Here is an 18,838-nt window from a genome sequence, read left to right on the forward strand (position 1 = left end):
TGTAGGATCCGACACGCCCATTGATGCCTGTAGCCCCGCCTCCAGCTGTTTGACGATGCTGGTCAGCTGACGCCACCCAGCGGTCAGACAGTGTCAGTGCAGCTCGATCGAATGAGTTGAACACAAAAAGAGCGATTTCTATTGAAACTTTATTTATGTAAGGGGCAAAATGCAAATTCAAATAACTATTAGGAGTACAATGTTTGGAAAAGCAGAGTAAAAACCAAACTGAAGATAAAAAAAAAAAAAACAGTATACATTTTATGATATTGCTTTACATATTTAAATATTTCGTGAAACTCAATAAATACAGGTGTCCTGTGGGCAAACATGCGATGGATCTGCGCTTTATCATACATCAGAAGTTCTGTTTTCAGTTTCTAATATAATATTGCACACGACTGTAGTGTTTCAGTGGATTGGGTTTGACTGACCACATAATGCATATAACATACAGAACAATTAATATGATTCAGACAAATAATATCAAAAGCTAAATACAGTACACGTGATGAAAACATGTCAAATTACGCTCAGACGCGTGCCGCACGGCATCATGGGTAAACGCGGGTCTGCAGGCCTGTGGATGGGTCAGTGCTGGACACACACAGAGTCACAGACACCAACACAATAAAGCAAACCTTCATTCAGACCAAACCTGGAGAAAGATCTCACTCATGTTCTCCTGAAGTGTGTGATTAAACATCATGTTGTTATGATTGTCTCCGCGCTATCAGAATGTTTCTTCACTTATCTGCTCTTTAATAATGCTCTCAAAACAGTATTTACTTCCGAAACATCTCCGTTTCTCAGTTCAGAGAATATTCAAGGATAATGTTTGCAGATTGATCAAGTGGAATGTTCCTTTAATGCTCGGACATTCGAGAATAATTGTTTTTGAACATTAATAAATTCATAATTAATAAACTTGGATCTTTTGATCTTTAGAAGTAACATTTTCATAATATAATTAAAGGAACGTCTGATTTTGTAACATTGTGTGTGTGTGTTTGTGTGTGTAGATAAATACTGTATACATACGCAGACATAGTTTTTATTAATATTTTGAATTTGTATAATTTCAGTTTCTATTTTTTAATATTTTTTATTTTATTTAAAATTTTAAAAAGCTTAATTTGAATAATTTTGCTATGTGCTTTTATCCTTTTTATGAAATGTTATTATTTTAATACTATTTAGGTTTAATTTATTTTTATATCGGTTTTGGTTCTTATTTATTTGCCGGTTTATAATAGTGATGTATTAAGTTTTTTATGTAACATTTAATAGCTATTTTATTTTATTGAAATGTTTTGTGTTGTTGGTTAAAGACGTCGGTCAGATGGAGGGTCAGGAGAACATGAATGGAGACATACGTCAAGACAAAAAGAAGAGAATAAGAGTAAATGAAGGAGTAGTAAGTGTAATAAACTCTCCGAGCAGCCTGTGCCTCAGTGATCTGCTGTGAGGTACACACACACACACACACACACTCTGATGATGGTGAGGAGGCTGGGGGCGGGGCTTCAGCTCTCCCAGTCGGCGCCGGCGGGCGTCTCGTCCTCAGACTCAGACTCAGACTCGGGTGAAGCCTCTTTGATGCGGCGCAGGGCTTCGTGGATGCTGCGGGTCAGCGGGTCAGACTCCATCGCAGTCGATCCTCTGCAGCTGCGCTCCTGTCTGCGCACCTTACGCAGCTGCACTCCCTTACGGATCTGAGCCAGGATGTTGTTGTCCTCGTCCTCGTCCGGATCGGGAGCCAGGACACGCAGCTCGGCCTTCCGCAGGTGGAAGCTCCCGCGCTTCAGACTGGCCAGAACCTCGTCCATCGGGGAGCTCGCTGAGGACACAAGAGCGTAACTCAGCACTGGAGAGACACAGCAGCTCATGTCTCACTCCTGACCGTGTGTGTGTCTCACTCCTGACCGTGTGTGTGTCTCACTCCTGACCGTGTGTGTGTCTCACTCCTGACCGTGTGTGTGTCTCACTCCTGACCGTGTGTGTGCGTCTCACTCCTGACCGTGTGCGTGCGTCTCACTCCTGACCGTGTGTGTGTCTCACTCCTGACCGTGTGTGTGTCTCACTCCTGACCGTGTGCGTCTCACTCCTGACCGTGTGTGTGTCTCACTCCTGACCGTGTGTGTGTTACTCAATCCTGACCGTGTGTGTGTCTCACTCCTGACCGTGTGTGTGTCTCACTCCTGACCGTGTGTGTGTCTCACTCCTGACCGTGTGTGTGTGTCTCACTCCTGACCGTGTGTGTGTGTCTCACTCCTGACCCGTGTGTGTGTGTCTCACTCCTGACCGTGTGTGTGTGTCTCACTCCTGACCCGTGTGTGTCTCACTCCTGACAGTGTGTGTGTGTCTCACTCCTGACCGTGTGTGTGTCTCACTCCTGACCGTGTGTGTGTCTCACTCCTGACCGTGTGTGTGTGTCTCACTCCTGACCCGTGTGTGCGCGTCTCACTCCTGACCGTGTGTGTGTCTCACTCCTGACCGTGTGTGTGTCTCACTCCTGACCGTGTGTGTGTCTCACTCCTGACCGTGTGTGTGTGTCTCACTCCTGACCGTGTGTGTCTCACTCCTGACCGTGTGTGTGCGTCTCACCTCTCCTCCACTGACTGGACTCCAGCGACGCCGTCTTCCTCAGCTTCTTCCTGGCGTTGAGCAGCTGACTGCTGTCGAAGAAGCGTGCGGTGAAGGGTCCGAGCGGAGACTCCGGTCTGGCGGTCAGCAGGGGGGCCTCTGGGGGGGTGTCCTCTAGAGAGGGGGGTGGGGGAGGAGGGGGAGGGGGCGGGGGAGGAGGGGGCGGGGACATGGGCGAGGTGGACGAGTCCAGCAGCAGCAGCTCTCTGGAGGGAGGAAGTGATGTGTGTGTGTCAGGGGGTGGGGCTTCGGCCACAGCTCCGCCCATCGGAGGCAGCGACAGGAAGCTCTCGGGCCGGCGGAGCTCGGGGACTCCTGCTAGAGCGTCGTCCGTCTGCACACTGACCGCCTGCGTCTGTGTCTGCTCTGGCCTCGGGCCCGCTCTCTTCCTGGAGTACGCCAGACGCAGACGAGTGGACTTCAGGGTCACCTGACCCGGGTAGCGCTGCGGAAACAGACCAATCAGCACACAGCCAGTTCTGCGTTCACTAATGATTAAATGTGCTGGAGATGATGTTATCACAGTGTTTTTTAATTTTCAGTTTAAGGTTTAGTCATTATTATGTGCCTTTGTCATTTTTATTAGTTTTTGTTGTTTATTTCTCTATAATAGATATTTTTATTTTAGTACTTTTAGGAAGTTTTGTAATTTAACTTGAATGAAAATTAGAAATGTCTTATCAAGCGAAATTAAATAAGTTGAAGTATTTCATCAGCATTTTTCTTTCAGCTTAATTTCAAGTAACAAAAATAATTTGATGTGCTTTATTTTCTTTTTCAATTTTATTTGATATTTTATTAGCTGTTATTTCTTATTTCAAATTTTTGTTTAGGCTTTTAAGTCTTTCATCTAATATTGATGATTTATTTTAGCTTTATCTCCATTTTAATTGCTTTTGTCATTTTTTATTAGTTTTTTAAATATTTCTGTTCAGTTTTATTTTCATTAATTTTACTCATTTTCTTTAGTCATTATTCTTTATTGTGGTCATGTCAGTATTTCAGCTCCTTTTATTTTAGTTAGTGGCCAGGGCTATTTCTACTAATGATGAAGTGTTTATTGAGAGAGATGTTTTCAGACGCGGTCAAGCGTGAGCCGCTGAGTCTGACCTGTCTGAAGCTGCGCAGTCGGTCCAGTGTCCTCTGTCTCTCCTGACTCTCTCTGGACAGCCGCTGCTCCTCTTCCTCCTCTTCCTCCTGCAGATACACATCATGTGTCATCAACATGTGATTCATCATTAAGGCGAATGTAATGCTCTGTTGAGTCGCACCTGCAGCAAAGCTTGCTGGGAAACGCCATCTGGGCCGCCCTGCCGTTTCTGCGTGTGATTGATGATGCAGATTTCCTGAGAACAAAACAAGATGCCACGACTGTTAAACAAAGACCATAAACTAATAAAGACGTATAACGGGAGCATTGAGCGCTCAGGTGCTGTCAAAATAAAAGTCCCACTCATCAGATAACGATAAATATAAAACAACAAATATTGGCCAGACAGAAAAACATTATTTACTGATGCCTATAATCTTAAAATGGCAAATATCGGCTAAACTGAGAAAAATTATAAGCTGATGCCGATAATTAAAACACGCCAAATATTGGCCAAACAGAAAAAATAAAAAAGACAGTGATAATTACAAAATAACAATAATAAATATTGGCAAGATAGAGAAAAATTATTAGCTGATGCAGATAATTAAAACATACTAAATATCGGCCAAATATTACAAAAATATTAGCCAATGCAGATAATTTAAAAATGACAAATATCGGCTAAACCGAACAAGTCATTAGTCGATACAGTTAATTAGATTTTTTTAAATATCTGCTATATATATATTTAAACTAATCGTTAAAAATTATAATGAAAAAATTGCAAATATCAGCTGAAGAGAAAAAAATGATTAGCTAATGACAAATCTGACAATAAATTAGAAAATGTCAAATATCGGTGAATGTATGGGTCGAGCGCTACATGACACTGATGTCTCTCTCTCTCTGGTACCTTCTTGTGTTTGAGGTAGGCTTTCTTGGCGGTGATGCGTCCTCTGCGAGCCTCCAGCTGTCTGGTCCTCTGCTGGAGTTTGGCCATGTCGTCTCTGGGAGGGGTCAGAGGGGTCGAGGGGTCGTCGCTGGACTTCATGGCGTCCGGACTCTCGTAGGTGTCGTAGTAAACCACCTCCTCCTGCCTCTCTGCACACACACACACAGTCACACACACACACACACACAGGTGCAGCTGAACAGGTGTCAGTGAGGACGCAGGGTGCAGACGCTCACCGCTCATCTGTCTGCGCAGACTCTGCAGTTGTGCCGTCAGCAGCAGCTCCTCGTTCTTCAGGATCTCAAACTGGATCTCGTAGAGCTGAAGCTGGAGCTCGTAGTACATGCTCTCCAGCTGATCCAGACGCACCATGGCCTCCTCGCCCCCCTGCAGACCCTGCATCTGAACACATCACATGCATCCGGTGAGACGCAGAGCTGCACACTTTAACATGTTTAAACCTGTGTGTGTGTGTGTGTGTGTGTATGAACCTCCTCTCTCAGTCCGTGTTTCCTCTGTTCCAGGCAGATCTCTTTGGCACGCATCAGCTGCAGTGTTTCTTTAGAAACGTCGTACTGGAGTTTCTCCATACGCTCCACTGCTGCCCCCCACGCAGCTTTCCCAAACTTCTTCTGGTCGGCACGCATGCGCTCGTACATCACTGAGAGGGAGAGAGAGAGCGTGTGTGAGAGAGAGAAAGTGTGTGTATAATTACATACTGGCCTACCTGTAAATTAAATTATTTTTTTTTTGCTCATTAAAAGTCTTTTTCGATCATGTTAAGTCATGTTGAGAAAGTCCTGTTACATTTATTTCAGAACGCACATCGTTTCAAAGCAGCTTTACAGAAAATCATCTTATCATCTTATCATCGATAATGAGGGTATATTCTGGTGTAACGGTCCGGTGCAGTGAACACAGACTCAGTGTGTCAGACCTTCACCTTTCTGAGCGCGGGCCGTGGTCTCGAAGTATTTGACCGTCAGGTCCTGTATGGACAGCACTGCAGTGTGAGCCTTCCTCTGCCAGTCCTCATCCTCCCTGCGCAGAGACTCCACCCGCCGCGGACCCAGACGCTCCGTCTCCAGAGAGATCTGACACACACACACACACACACACACACACACTCAGGTCAGCTGTGAGACACTCTCTCTCTCTCTCTCTCTCTCTCACACACACATACACACACACACACACACTCAGGTCAGCTGTGAGACACTCTCTCTCTCTCTCTCCCTCACACACACACACACACACACACTCAGGTCAGCTGTGAGACACTCTCTCTCTCTCCCTCACACACACACACACACACACACTCAGGTCAGCTGTGAGACACTCTCTCTCTCCTCTCTCTCTCACACACACACACACCATCACACTCAGGTCAGCTGTGAGACACACTCTCTCTCTCTCTCTCTCTCACACACACACACACACAGAAGCACTGTGAGACTACGCGACTATGTGAGTCTGAATTATTGTCTGTGTGTGTGTGTGTGTGTGTGTGTGTGAGAGAGAGAGAGAGTTAGCAAAGCTTTTCTGGAACAGAATGTTCAGACACACACTTACAGTATCATCACTGCAGAAACTATAATGTGAACCAGATGCTGCTGTGGCGTACAGCACACACACACACACACGCACATGCACACACACACAGTAACAGTCCTGAGAGGTTCATCTGAATCAAGTCATTGCTTTAAATGTCCTGATGTCCCTGTGGCCACCCAGCGCATGTGAACAGCATTTCAAGTGTTAGTTCACTCATAAATGATCATCTCCTCTCCCTCATATCCTTCTAAACCTGTTTCTGTCGTCTGTGAATCACATGAGAGTCGTTTACAGTGCTCTCGCTTGGTCTGAAGCTTCAAACATCATCTTCTGAGGTCATACGATGCTTTATGAGAAGCAGATGTTTTCAATGAAGCGCTCTGAAGAGTCTGACTGATCTGGATCTTCAGTTCAACAGTGAACATCTCTCTGAATCTGAATCTGATGCGCCCACACCTTCTAAAACAAGGAAACTTCTTGACTTCTCTAGTCATTAGTGACTTCCTAGATCAAGATTTTAAAAATCATTTATACTCACAATTACCTACTGCTACTTGATGAAATATAGAAATTTTATTCACAATAAAAATGCTCATGTCACTTTTAGCTTTAATTAATAAATGTGAATTTTTCAGCAAAAATTTATTCAAATTCTGCTCATCAAGTCTCCATTTATTTGATAGAAAATGCAGTAAAAACTGTGAAAAATGATTCTAAAGTAAAACATCTGTTTTCTGTGTGAATCTGTGTTAAAGTGTAATGTATTTCTGTATTTTCAGCATCATTCCTCCAGTCTTCAGTGTCACATCATCTTCAGAAATCAGAATAATATGATGATTTACTGCTCAAGAAACATTTCTGATTATTATCAATGTTGAAAATATTACTATTTTTGTGGAAACAGATTTTATTTTCCAGGATTCACAGATGAAAAGTAAAAAAGTACAGCATTTATTAGAAAAATAAATCTTTTGTAACATTATAAATGTCTTGAACTGATACATTGAGTTGTTCTCTGCTCGTCTGGTCTTCAGTGATTGGCTGGAGCCGCTGATCTGCAGAGACTCTTCTGACCGTCAGCAGGACGTCTGGACTCTTGTGCGTCTGCGTCTCGTCTCATGTCTAATTCATGTAAGGAAATGCTATACCCACACTGCACCTCTCTGATCACATGACACTCGATCTGGGCGTCCCATAATGCTTCAGTCACTCATTCAGGTCCTCATACATTCATTCATGCAGCGCTCGCTGTCCATATGTTCACCTCACACACTACTGTTTGTGTGTGTGATCACTACAGAACCTTAATTCACAGAAAACACATGCAAACATGAGTGTGCCGTATTTGCATGTGTTTTTGTGTGAAGGATGAAGGGTTTCTTATAACACACACACACACACACTTGCATTTGTGGTCTACGGGGACCTCTCCATAGGTGTAATGGTTTTTATATTGTATAAACTGTATTTTCGATGTCCCTACACCTAACCCTAGCCCTCACAGGAAACTACTGACAATTCTTGAATTTCATAAAACACACTTTTCAGCCTTTTGTTTAACAGGGACACAAGAATTACCCTCATAAACCATGTTTACGTTGTTGTACCCACGTCATTATACACATTTGTGTTCTCATAAACCATATATACCAGTTAACACACACATGCATACTCTCTCTCTCTCTCTCTCTCTCTCTCTCACACACACACACACACACACACACACTCTCTCTCTCTCTTTCTCACGCACACACACACACACCACACACACACACAGAACCTTGAATTGTCAGTTTGTCAGGTAAACTGTAGAAACAGAAGGTAATTTGCATACAGGTGTTGTGTGCCTGTAAGCTAAACTAATCTCTCAATAAAGCGCCGAGTCATGACACTGGTTTAGTGTCTCAAACACACACACACACACACACAGAGAGAACTGATTCAGTCTCTCTCTCCACTCTCAATGCGATTAGAGCATGGGCTCATGGGAAGCAGCGGTTGCTATGCATGTATGTGTGTGTGTGTGTGTGTGTGTCTCCATTGTGAGCAGGTGATGTGTGTGTACCTTGATCTGCTGTCTGCGCAGCATGGCCAGCTCGCGCATGTCTCTGAAGGGCTGCAGCAGATAGTGGTAGAGTTCAGTAGTGGCCTCCACCAGATCTCCATACGCCTCGTCCTGCTCCGCGTACAGCTGCAGCAGCTCCACCATCCGCTCCACGCCGCGCTGCTTCTCCAGCAGCTGCACACAAACACATCACATGTCAACAACGACAACACATGACGCATCGCATGACGACGATGACGACTTGTGCGTCGCATTACAACGACAACACGCGGGTTGCATAACTACGACAACGACACATGACGATAACGACAAAACGTGTGTCACATGACGATAATGACAATACATGACGATAAGGACAACACATGACAATAACACGCGTGTCACATGATGATAACGACGACAACACATGACGATAACAACGCGCATCACATGACAATAATGACAACACGCGTCACATGAGGATAACGACAACGCATGATGATAACGACAACGCATGACGATAACGACAACGCATGACGATAACGACAACACGCGTGTCACATGGCGATAACGACAACACCGTGTCACATGACGATAACGACAACACGCGATACGACAACACATGACGATAACGACAACACATGACGACAACACATGACGACAACACGCGTGTCACATGACGATAACGACAACGCATGACGATAATGACAACGCATGACGATAACGACAACACGCGTGTTACATGACGATAACAACACATGACGATAACGACAACACATGACGATAACGACAACACATGACGATAACGACAACACGCGTGTCACATGACGATAACGACAACACATGACGATAACGACAACACATGACGATAACGACAACACGCACGTCACGACAACGACAACACATGACGATAATGACAACACGCATCACATGACGATAACGACAACACATGAAGATGACGACAACACGCGCGTCCCATGACGATAACAACACATGATAACAACAACACATGGCAATAACAACACGCGTGTCACATGACGATAACGACAACACATGACGATAACGACAACACGCACGTCACACGACAACGACAACACATGACGATAATTACAACGCATCACATGACGATAACGACAACACATGAAGATGACGACAACACGCGCGTCCCATGACGATAACAACAACAACACATGACAATAACAACAACGACACATGACGATAACGTCAACACATGAAGATAACGGTGACAACATGACGATAACACGCTTCACATGACGATAACGACACGCGTGTCATATGACGATAACGACAACACATGACGATAACAACAACACGCATCACATGACGATAACAACACATGACAATAACAACACGCGTGTCACATGACAATAACGACAACGACACATGACGATAACGTCAACACATGAAGATAACGTGACAACATGACGATAACACGCTTCACATGACGATAACGACACGTGTGTCATATGACGATAACGACAACACATGACGATAATGACGAAAACACACATCACATGACGATAACTACAACAGGCGCATCACATGACAATAACGTCAAATTAAATTTAAATCATAATTAAATCAAAACTGAAAATAAACTACAACTTTTTTTTCTAAATACATAAACATACATAAAACTTTAAGCTAAATCTAATGTTGCAAAATGATTGATTAATATCTTTTGTCTGTCTTTGGGTGTGAAATATGACAGATCCTGCTGTTGAGAGAAAACCTTGTGATGCTGGTGAATGGTGTGCTCAGATCTTCATCATGTTATCACCACACTCATCCCCTCCACACACACACACACACACACACACACACACTGGTGTCTGGAAGCTGAAGTGTGTCCAGTCACTAAATGACTCTGTTGTGTTTGGGCTCACAGTGAATGTGGAGCTCTGTTCAGAGATGAATGGACTGTCTGTGAGTCTGAGTGTAACTCAAACACTGCTCCATTCATCAACAACACTGAGTCTCTGTTTACCTTGACGACCGGTCGCCGTGGAGACCACAGCCGTGTGTGTGTGTGTGTGTGTGGAGACGAGCTGCTGTTGTTCAGGTATAAACACACCTGCTCTAACGGACCGTCTCTGATTTGAATGCACACCTGCTGATGCTTTCACATCTGTTGCTGGTCACATGACCCACATCAGTCAGTTTCAGTGCAGTAAATCACTGAACATAAGAGTCGGAGTTCATTGTGTTGTGGTGAATTTCTAATGAAGTTACACCATTCAAAGTTTGAAAAGTCTCTTCTGTTCACCAGTGCTGGATTTATTTGACCAAAAACACTATTAAAAACAGTGAAATATTATTCTAATGTAAAACATCTGTTTTTTGTGTGAATCTGTGTTAAAGTGTAATTTATTTCTGTATTTTCAGCATCATTCCTCCAGTCTTCAGTGTCACATGATCTTCAGAAATCAGAATAATATGATGATTTACTGCTCAAGAAACATTTCTGATTATTATCAGTGTTGAACACAGTTGTGCTGCACAATATTTCTGTGGAAACTGTGATGCATTTTTCATAAAGTTCCAAACAGCAATTATTAGAAATGTTAATCTTTTGTAATGTTATCAATGTCTTTACTGTGACTTTTAATCAATTTAATGCGTCCTTGATAACTAAAAGCATGAATTTCCACACTTTTGCATGGTGGCGTGTTATTTGGAGTTTATACAGCAGAGACGTTAACGGATGAAGATGATGATGATGATGAAGAGCTGTGTGTGCAGGAATACAGCTGCTACTGAAGCGTTTCTCAATCTCTGTTCATGCTGGAAAACCCCTCAAGGTGTGACATCACATCCTGTTTGCTCTCTCCTGTTTTGGCACAGGATACATGAGTCACTGTGGAAAACGTCCTGATTGGCTGACAGCCGTGATGTCATGTGACTCTTCCATGGGAAGCGTTTCGCATCTTCATCAGGCTGAATGAGCTGCAGGTTTGTGTGTGTGTGTTTAATGCGTCTCCAGTATTAATGTGTGTGATGAGGTGTGAATGAGCAACATCCCACACACACTCAATAACAACAAACACATACGCCAATGTTTCACCTGCTCCACCCATCAGGAAATCACACCAGCGACCCACTGACCTTTGACCTGCTGACTACACAGCCCATCACAAACACATGCTAGATAACAGCTGAAGCAGACCGCCTCACTGACCAATGAGAGCGCTCCGTACGGCAGACACATACACACACGTTTTCAGATGTGGTATTTTTAGCAGTGCTCTAAAAGGACCAGGATTTGTTTAGTGGAACACAAACTTTGAAGACCCCACTGACTCAATATACAGACAAAAACACTGAGACACGTCTCTTCTTTTGTGCTCCACTCAATAAAGAAAGTCATGTAGATGTGTGTGTGTGTAGCTCCGCCCCGATGACATCACCACTATACACTCGGCTGTATTTAAGTGAGCAGAGAGCAGTGGTTATGGTGTTAGTGACATCAGACAGTTCTTTAAGCTGGAAGCTCAATAAAAATGTGTTAAATGTTTAATGAGTGTGTTCAGCGCTGTACATCACTCACAGCAGTGTGAACGATCACTAGTGCAGGTGTGTGTGTGCGTCACCATGGTAACGAGTGTGTGTGTGTGTGTGTGTGTGTATCTGCTCACACTCTGGGTCAGGTTTCTCTCTGGGTTCAGTGACCGTGTGCTGACCGCAGCTCTGAACACTGACCACAGCTTGTGATGGTGGACTTCACTAGCTTTAGTTCTGCTGTGAGTGTTAGAGGCTCCGCCCACATCCCACAGCCATCCGGGTTATTAATATCTGTGTTATTGATTCACACGTCAGTCGATAACACACACACACACACACACACACACTGTTTCTGTAAGGTCTCGTGTGTTTATCATGGCATGAGTTCACACACTCTCGGAGCGATGAATAAACATGTTATTTTCTGGTCATTTGTGATAAACACATTAAAATGACTGGAGTAAGTCAGATCAGTGTGTGTGGAAGAGAGAAGCGCTGGAAGCAGCTAGTGCTCATCACATCACACAAATCAGTGGAACATGAATAGAAATGATTCGATCTGAGCTCTGGTTTCAACACCAGTGTAAACACAGCCTCGGGACACGAGTCCAGAGGACACCATCATCATCATCATCATCATCACGTCTGTGTCCTGAAGAAGAGGACATGCTCGTTCTGAAGAAGAACTGCTGACGGATCTTAAGAGTTTGAGCAAGTATCAGTCAGAAACTATCGATACGGACCTTGGCTGTTGGAAGGATTCAAACGTAAATACCAAATGTTTTTCAGCATAAATATAGATTTGTAAAGTTTTACAGCGATTACACAAAGAGCCACTTCCACCTGATGAAAAATATTAAGATGAACATAAAAGAAAAGCATGAGTCTCAGAAAGAGGCTGTGACTGCAGCGTTTAGTGTGTGCACACATGTGATCTTCACTTCTGACACGTGTGTGTGTGTGTGTGTGTGAGATAGAGAGAGTGTGTGTGTGTGTTCAGTCGGTGGGGTGATACAGCAGATGTTGTTCAAGCCTATGAATGTCACAGACACATCAGATGCTGTCATTTACTGTAAACAGACACAAACACACTTCAGAACAACATCTGAAAAGAAGTTTGTGTTTGAGCTTAAACAGCAGTTCTAGTGTTGTGAATGAAAACAGTCAGAATCATGTGTGTGTGTGTGTGTGTGTGTGTGTGTGGTTAGTCAAGTCAAATGTATTTGTATATTTTGCTGAAAATCATGATGTTATTGTTTATTATATCTTAATATCTTCATGTCTTATCGTCACATTTATCAGCTTGGAGCTGGATGATAGTATAGTAACGATATAAACCGTGACACAGGTGAGGGTTGCTATGACTGTGAAGCTGATGGCGGGTGCGCGCGCGTCTCACCTGCTGCAGGTGTGTCTTGGCTCTCTGGAGCGCGTCCTCGAAGCCTTTCCGCCGCAGCTCGCTCAGACTCTCGTAGTACTCCTCGGAGTCATCGCTGTCCGGAAACAGCACCTGAGACAGGATCCTCCACCCGCAGGTGTCGAGCGCGTGCCCCAGGTACACCTGCAGCTGGAAGCAGAGCGCGTCCGTGTCGCGCGCGCTCAGCTCCGGGGCCCCGAACAGCACCGACCACACCGTCTGCTCCTCGGGGAAGGCGGGCAGACACGGCTCCAGGTCCGAGTTGACGGCGCACAGCTGCAGGTGAGCGGCGCGCATGTCCTGGAAGGAGAAGAGTCCGGCCCAGCTGGAGTCCGGCGGCGGGTCATCGGGCTCCGGGAGCTCCAGCTCCGCTCTACCGGGCTCGGCTCGCTCTCGGCCCGGGCTCTTGACCGGGGGAGGCGCGTCTCCGGCCGCATGCTCGCCCTCGAGCAGCGAGTCCCGCGCGGCGCTCCGTTTCTGGACGGTTCGGTCGTGGCACGTGACGGCGAACTTTCCTTCGATCTCGTTCCAGGCGACGATGAAGACGAACTTGTGCTTCTCTTTCTCCTCGAACACATTCGGTCGAACCGACACCCAGCCGGACTCCAGCGCGTCCTCCATCGCGAACGACATGATAAAGAGAGAGCAAGCGCGTTCACACGGAATCCGGGCACCTCGGCCTAACGGACGCGGAGGAAAAAAACACTCGGACCGTTAATAACACCGATTTCCCGTCTGTTCTTGTGTCCCGACTCGTCCGCTGACGCGCGCATCACTGCGCGTTCACACCTGCGCGCGTCGCGTCACCCGCGAGGCCTTTTGTTCGCTAATCCGCATCTTTAACATCGCGAATGTTTCGCATCCGATGAGGACTGTGACGTCACAGAGAGGAGGACGTAAACATCTGCACGTGGGACACGTTTTCTGCGTGATGACGCAATCAGAGACGCAGGCGACGCACGGTGGTCTCGATCAGAGACGCATGTAGATTCACAGAAAGTAACTTTGCGGTCTTTTCCCCCTCAGATGTTTGGTTTATAGTGTTTTATCATAAAATGCTTCATCCGTGTCTTTTTTTTTATTCAAATGCGATGAAACACAGATTGTTTATTTGTGACAGCATCGATCATCTCTCTGATCAATAATTAATGAAGTGCGGCTATAAATGTCTGTTCAATAGCTCAACTGCCGTCACGTGACTGTTACTTTCATCAATAACGCACGAGACGCCGCTTGTTTTTGTGTCGGTGTTTCACAGTGAAGGTCCACTAGATGGCGCCACTGTCAGACACACGTGACATACTTTAAAGAAGTAGTTCACTTCCAGAATAAAAACCTGCTGATGATTTCACCTCAATGTTCGTGTCTTTCTGTCTTCCTTCTCAAAGAAATGAAGGTTTGTGATTTTTCCAGAGTGATTACGTCATGCGTGCAGTCCAGCTAGTGCAACACCTGCATCTGTGTTTTATTTTTTTATTATTCTCTAGATTAGACTCTTATTCCCTGGCTGGGATCCTGTAGAGCTCCTTCAAGCCATGATTCAGATCTTCACCCTGTTGGTCCCCTTTAAAGTCCCTTTATATGTTCCTCAAAATATTTCTTTGCGACTGAAGACAGAAAGGCATGAACATTGAGCTGAAATCATTAGCAGGTTTTTATTCTGGAAGTGAACTAATCCTTTCACTACCTGCATGTTTCACTAGTGGATGGGGTGCTCTTTCTTAAATAGAGCTCATATTGTGTTATTAAGCTGCTCTTTCACAGTAAAGATGCAAACTCAGCTAACTGTTCTCAGAAGGCTTGTCTGGTCTTTCAACACATTAGTCAAATCTTCATCTCACATTTTTTTTAAGTCACTTATCATTTTCATATTTTGGTTTTATTTTACCATCTGTGTGCTGTGGGTTAGTTTTTGTCCTTGTAAACATGTTTATCAGCTGATCTCATGATTCTGATCACTTTGTTTAATGATTGAAAACCCATTAATGTAAGAAAGAACTCCATGACAGACAGCGACTGAGATCATGAAAGAGTTTTATTGAATGGAAGCTCTGGTCGGATGGGAGTGTTCCGAACATCTGGAATGCAGCTCCGCCTCATCAGTCATGTGACCGATCCGTGATGTTAGCGTGATGCAGGGCGACAGTCAAATACAGAATGGACAGAAGGCACAATTACACTTCGAGGAGATCGTCTGGTCCTGCTGAAGTAAACAATCTTATTCATGAAATCAGCGTTTGTAAACGTACAGTAAAGAAGGAAAGAGGCAGGTTTCTGAACGCGCCGCAGCTCGACCTCTGACCCTCAGTGCTTGCAGTCGGCTTTCTGGAAGAGCGGGCGCAGCTCCTCGGCGGTCGTGGCCTCCTTATGCTGCATGAGCTCGGCGTGACCTTTGGTGACCCCCCAGCTGTCAGGAGTGGACATGGAGGGACACAGCGGACGACCGGACGCCGGCTTCAGACGCTCCCAGTAATCACGCCGGGCCCTGCGGAGCAAACACCCATCAGCACCACAGACTCATGTGTGTCTCTATGTCTCTCTCTCTCTCTCTCCCTCTCTCACACTCCTCACTACGTCTGTCTCTCTCTCTCTCTCTCTCCACCTGGCTCGGACCCAGGGTTTGGTGTGCATCTCCAGGCCGCTGCCCCACATGCCGTGTTTCTCAGAGGCTTCAGGCAGGGTTCCTCTCTCGGTTGCCAGCTCCTCGGCCACGGCGCGGATGTGGTACGGCTCGAACCCGCAGCAGCCGCCGATGTAAACGGATCCGGCCTTATAAGCCTCTCTGGCGTAGTGCTGCATATCCCAGCGTGTGAGGATCCGCGGTTCCAGAGCTGGAGAACACACACACACACACACACACACATCAGCTTCTCATCACGTTTCCTCACTATTATAACATCTGTGAGTCTCTCCACAGTTATTAAACCTCACTCTTCTGACCAAAGAATCTCTCCGTATTCATTTCCTGGTTTGGGAAGTCTTACGAATGCAATGTTTTCTTTTGTTATTGGAGCAAATGGAAACACAGAACAATTATATTTGCTGTAGTTTCCGTTTAACAATTATTGATATACATCCTCGCACATACATGCTCTGTGCAGGTAAAGACAACAGAACATTCTCAAAATGACTGAACGGAACGTTCCTCTAACGTTTTGCATAACCAAAAACAAACATTTTTAATACATTACAAAACTGGACATTTTCAATGTTAAAAAAGACCAGAAATTATTTTATAACTTAATTTTAGTGAATTTTTCTTGTGTGTGTGTGCGTGCGTGCGTGCGTGAAGAGTTGTGTGTGGTGTGTGTGTGTGTGTGTGTACCGAAGGGGAACTCCGGCAGGTCGATGAATCCCTGGCAGCTGCAGTCAGTGTTGATACGCCAGCGGTTGTGTCATATAATGCGCCTTCAGACCAGCTTTCTCCACGCCGCCTTCATCATGGCCACGTCCTCACACAGGTCATGGGGTCAAAGTGACAGTTCACACCCACGATATCAGCACCTGGAGCACAAACACAGATCCATCCACACTGAAGAAGTGCACTTCCAACACCTGGATGATGCATTTAATTAACCAGAAATATGAAAGATGAATCCTACTTTATAACAATTCAGTAGAATAGTGCATAATTATGCAGTGTGTGTGGTGTGTGGTGTGAGAGAGAGGAGAGGAGGAGAGAGAGAACACACCTGCTTTGACCAGTCTGACGCGCACACTCTCCAGGTGTCACTCCCATGCATGTCTCCTTCAGGTCCAATACACAGGGTGGCCGCTACAGGCTTTCCTGTTGCCCTTCAGAACCTGGACGGCCATTAGCCTCTCCCACGTGCTCGAAGTACTGCAGATCAATCCATCGGTCAGTCAATCATCAATCAATCAATCAGTCAGTGAGGGGTTGTGTCTGCACGTCCTCACCTCGGCGATCAGGAAAGTCCACGTTCTTCTTGATGAAGACGTCGAATCTGCTTCTTGAAGATCTTCTTGACCTCGTCTTCGCTCTTTGCAGCTGAAGTTAGGAGGGTTCTGAGAGACTCCGCCCGCCACCAGCACGCATCGCCCTCGATTGGCTACTTCTCTGGCCGAATCAACAAGGCGGCCTCGTTGAATGCTGCTTGCCCTGCGGATCGGTCAGCAAACACCTTCCATTCAGAGCGTGTGATCAGGGTTTAGGGTCTGGTGTGGAGTGTGTGTGTGAAAGAGAGAAGACTCACAGTGAAAGTCAGCTTGTTCCCTCTGTTCTCCAGTTTGTCGTCGCTGGCGTAGAAAGTGAACGTCTGCAATGAATTTGACCCGGCGCGCAGGAATTCCCTGTGCAGCTGTCGCACTGACGGAGAGAGGACACATGCGTCGCTCAAACACAGAAACACTCAGAGACGTGTACGAGGGGAAACCAAGAAATGTTCAGCACACACTAGCAATAGATACAGAATAATATATGCACTTAATTCATTTCTGGATTTTGCTCATCTGTCATCCTCACATGACATGTATCGTTTGAAGAACATTTAAGTGTTTTATTATTACACTTCATCTGTTGGTCACTTCAAGAGTTTTTTCTCTTACAAACATCAGACTTAGTTTTATTCCTCTCTATATCTCGAACTAACGTGTGTGTTAGCTGTGACCGTCGGGTGATGTGGGGTGAGTCTCACCGGCCTCGGGGTGTGCTCCGCTTGCGGCCTCCGGTGTCCAGGGCCCGGCCTTCACGTATCCTCTCTCTCCAGCGCGAACACGAAGCCTCCGTCTCCAATCACACCTCACCCGGCCAGGCGTCCAGGGACCAACACCCTGCACACACACACACCACACACTCAGTTCTGCGCTATATGAGGTCAAACATATTAAACACAACGCACATTTCCAGCAGGACGCGAAAGGGCGGCGCGCAACCGCGTGGACCAGGGTGAGAGCGCGTAACCGCGATTGCACTTTAACACAAGTTTGCCGTGCTCTTGTTTATGTGTGTGAGATTGAGAGCTGTGTATATTTAATCGCTTTACTAAGAACAAAGGAACCTTACAAAGAACCTGCAGGATCGCATTGCGTCACGGCGCGCTCCGGCTCTTAATGTAAAAATGACGCGCTTGGGAACGCACGAACTGGACTGAAGAATCCTAAAGTGTGTAAAACCAGTAACTCACCCTCTTAGATCCGACTGGGGCATATTCAGCAGTAGATTCAGGAACCTTCAGGAGAGCTGAGTGAGACTGGAGTGAGATCCACAAGAGATGAGCGCTTATAAAGCACCGCTGGAGGGGTGTGTGTGTGTGTGTGTGTGTGTGTGAAGAGAGAGAGAGAGAGAGAGAGGAGAGAGATCAGTGTGTTTCTGGTTAATGTTTATCATATGATCATCAGAGAGTGATTCTGGACAACATTCTCCAGAAGTTTTCTTATACTAATACACAACTGTGATCCTAGCGTGCACAAAAATATGTTTTAAGAACTTTTTGCATACATTATTTCTGAGTATTTTAATTTTCCCAAACATTTTGAAAACTTTTTTCTCTCGGTTATGTCAATGTGAAGGGATATATACATTTGCAAACATTATGAAAACGTTATCTTTGAATGTTCTCTCAACGCTTGGAAACAAGTAGTAACATTTAA

The 18,838-nt window shown here is 45.3% G+C and overlaps 1 protein-coding gene and 1 pseudogene across 1 annotated transcript; both read right to left on the bottom strand.

The window, feature by feature from the left end:
* Positions 1 to 129: 129 nt before the first annotated feature.
* jmy (junction mediating and regulatory protein, p53 cofactor) lies at positions 130 to 14,615 on the bottom strand. The gene is made up of 10 exons (XM_026256040.1): positions 13,211 to 14,615; positions 8,311 to 8,484; positions 5,635 to 5,785; positions 5,183 to 5,352; positions 4,928 to 5,093; positions 4,653 to 4,840; positions 3,918 to 3,992; positions 3,757 to 3,843; positions 2,608 to 3,091; positions 130 to 1,840 (listed from the first exon to the last, which is right to left on the bottom strand). The coding sequence occupies exons 1-10, from the start codon at positions 13,859 to 13,861 to the stop codon at positions 1,527 to 1,529; spliced, it is 2,460 nt and encodes an 819-aa protein (XP_026111825.1). The 5' UTR covers positions 13,862 to 14,615; the 3' UTR covers positions 130 to 1,526.
* Positions 14,616 to 15,248: 633 nt separating this feature from the next.
* Positions 15,249 to 17,987, bottom strand: LOC113089558 (betaine--homocysteine S-methyltransferase 1-like; annotated as a pseudogene).
* Positions 17,988 to 18,838: the final 851 nt, after the last annotated feature.

The sequence above is a fragment of the Carassius auratus genome, unplaced genomic scaffold (genome assembly GCF_003368295.1).
Source record: "Carassius auratus strain Wakin unplaced genomic scaffold, ASM336829v1 scaf_tig00050262, whole genome shotgun sequence".
Taxonomy (NCBI): domain Eukaryota; kingdom Metazoa; phylum Chordata; class Actinopteri; order Cypriniformes; family Cyprinidae; genus Carassius; species Carassius auratus.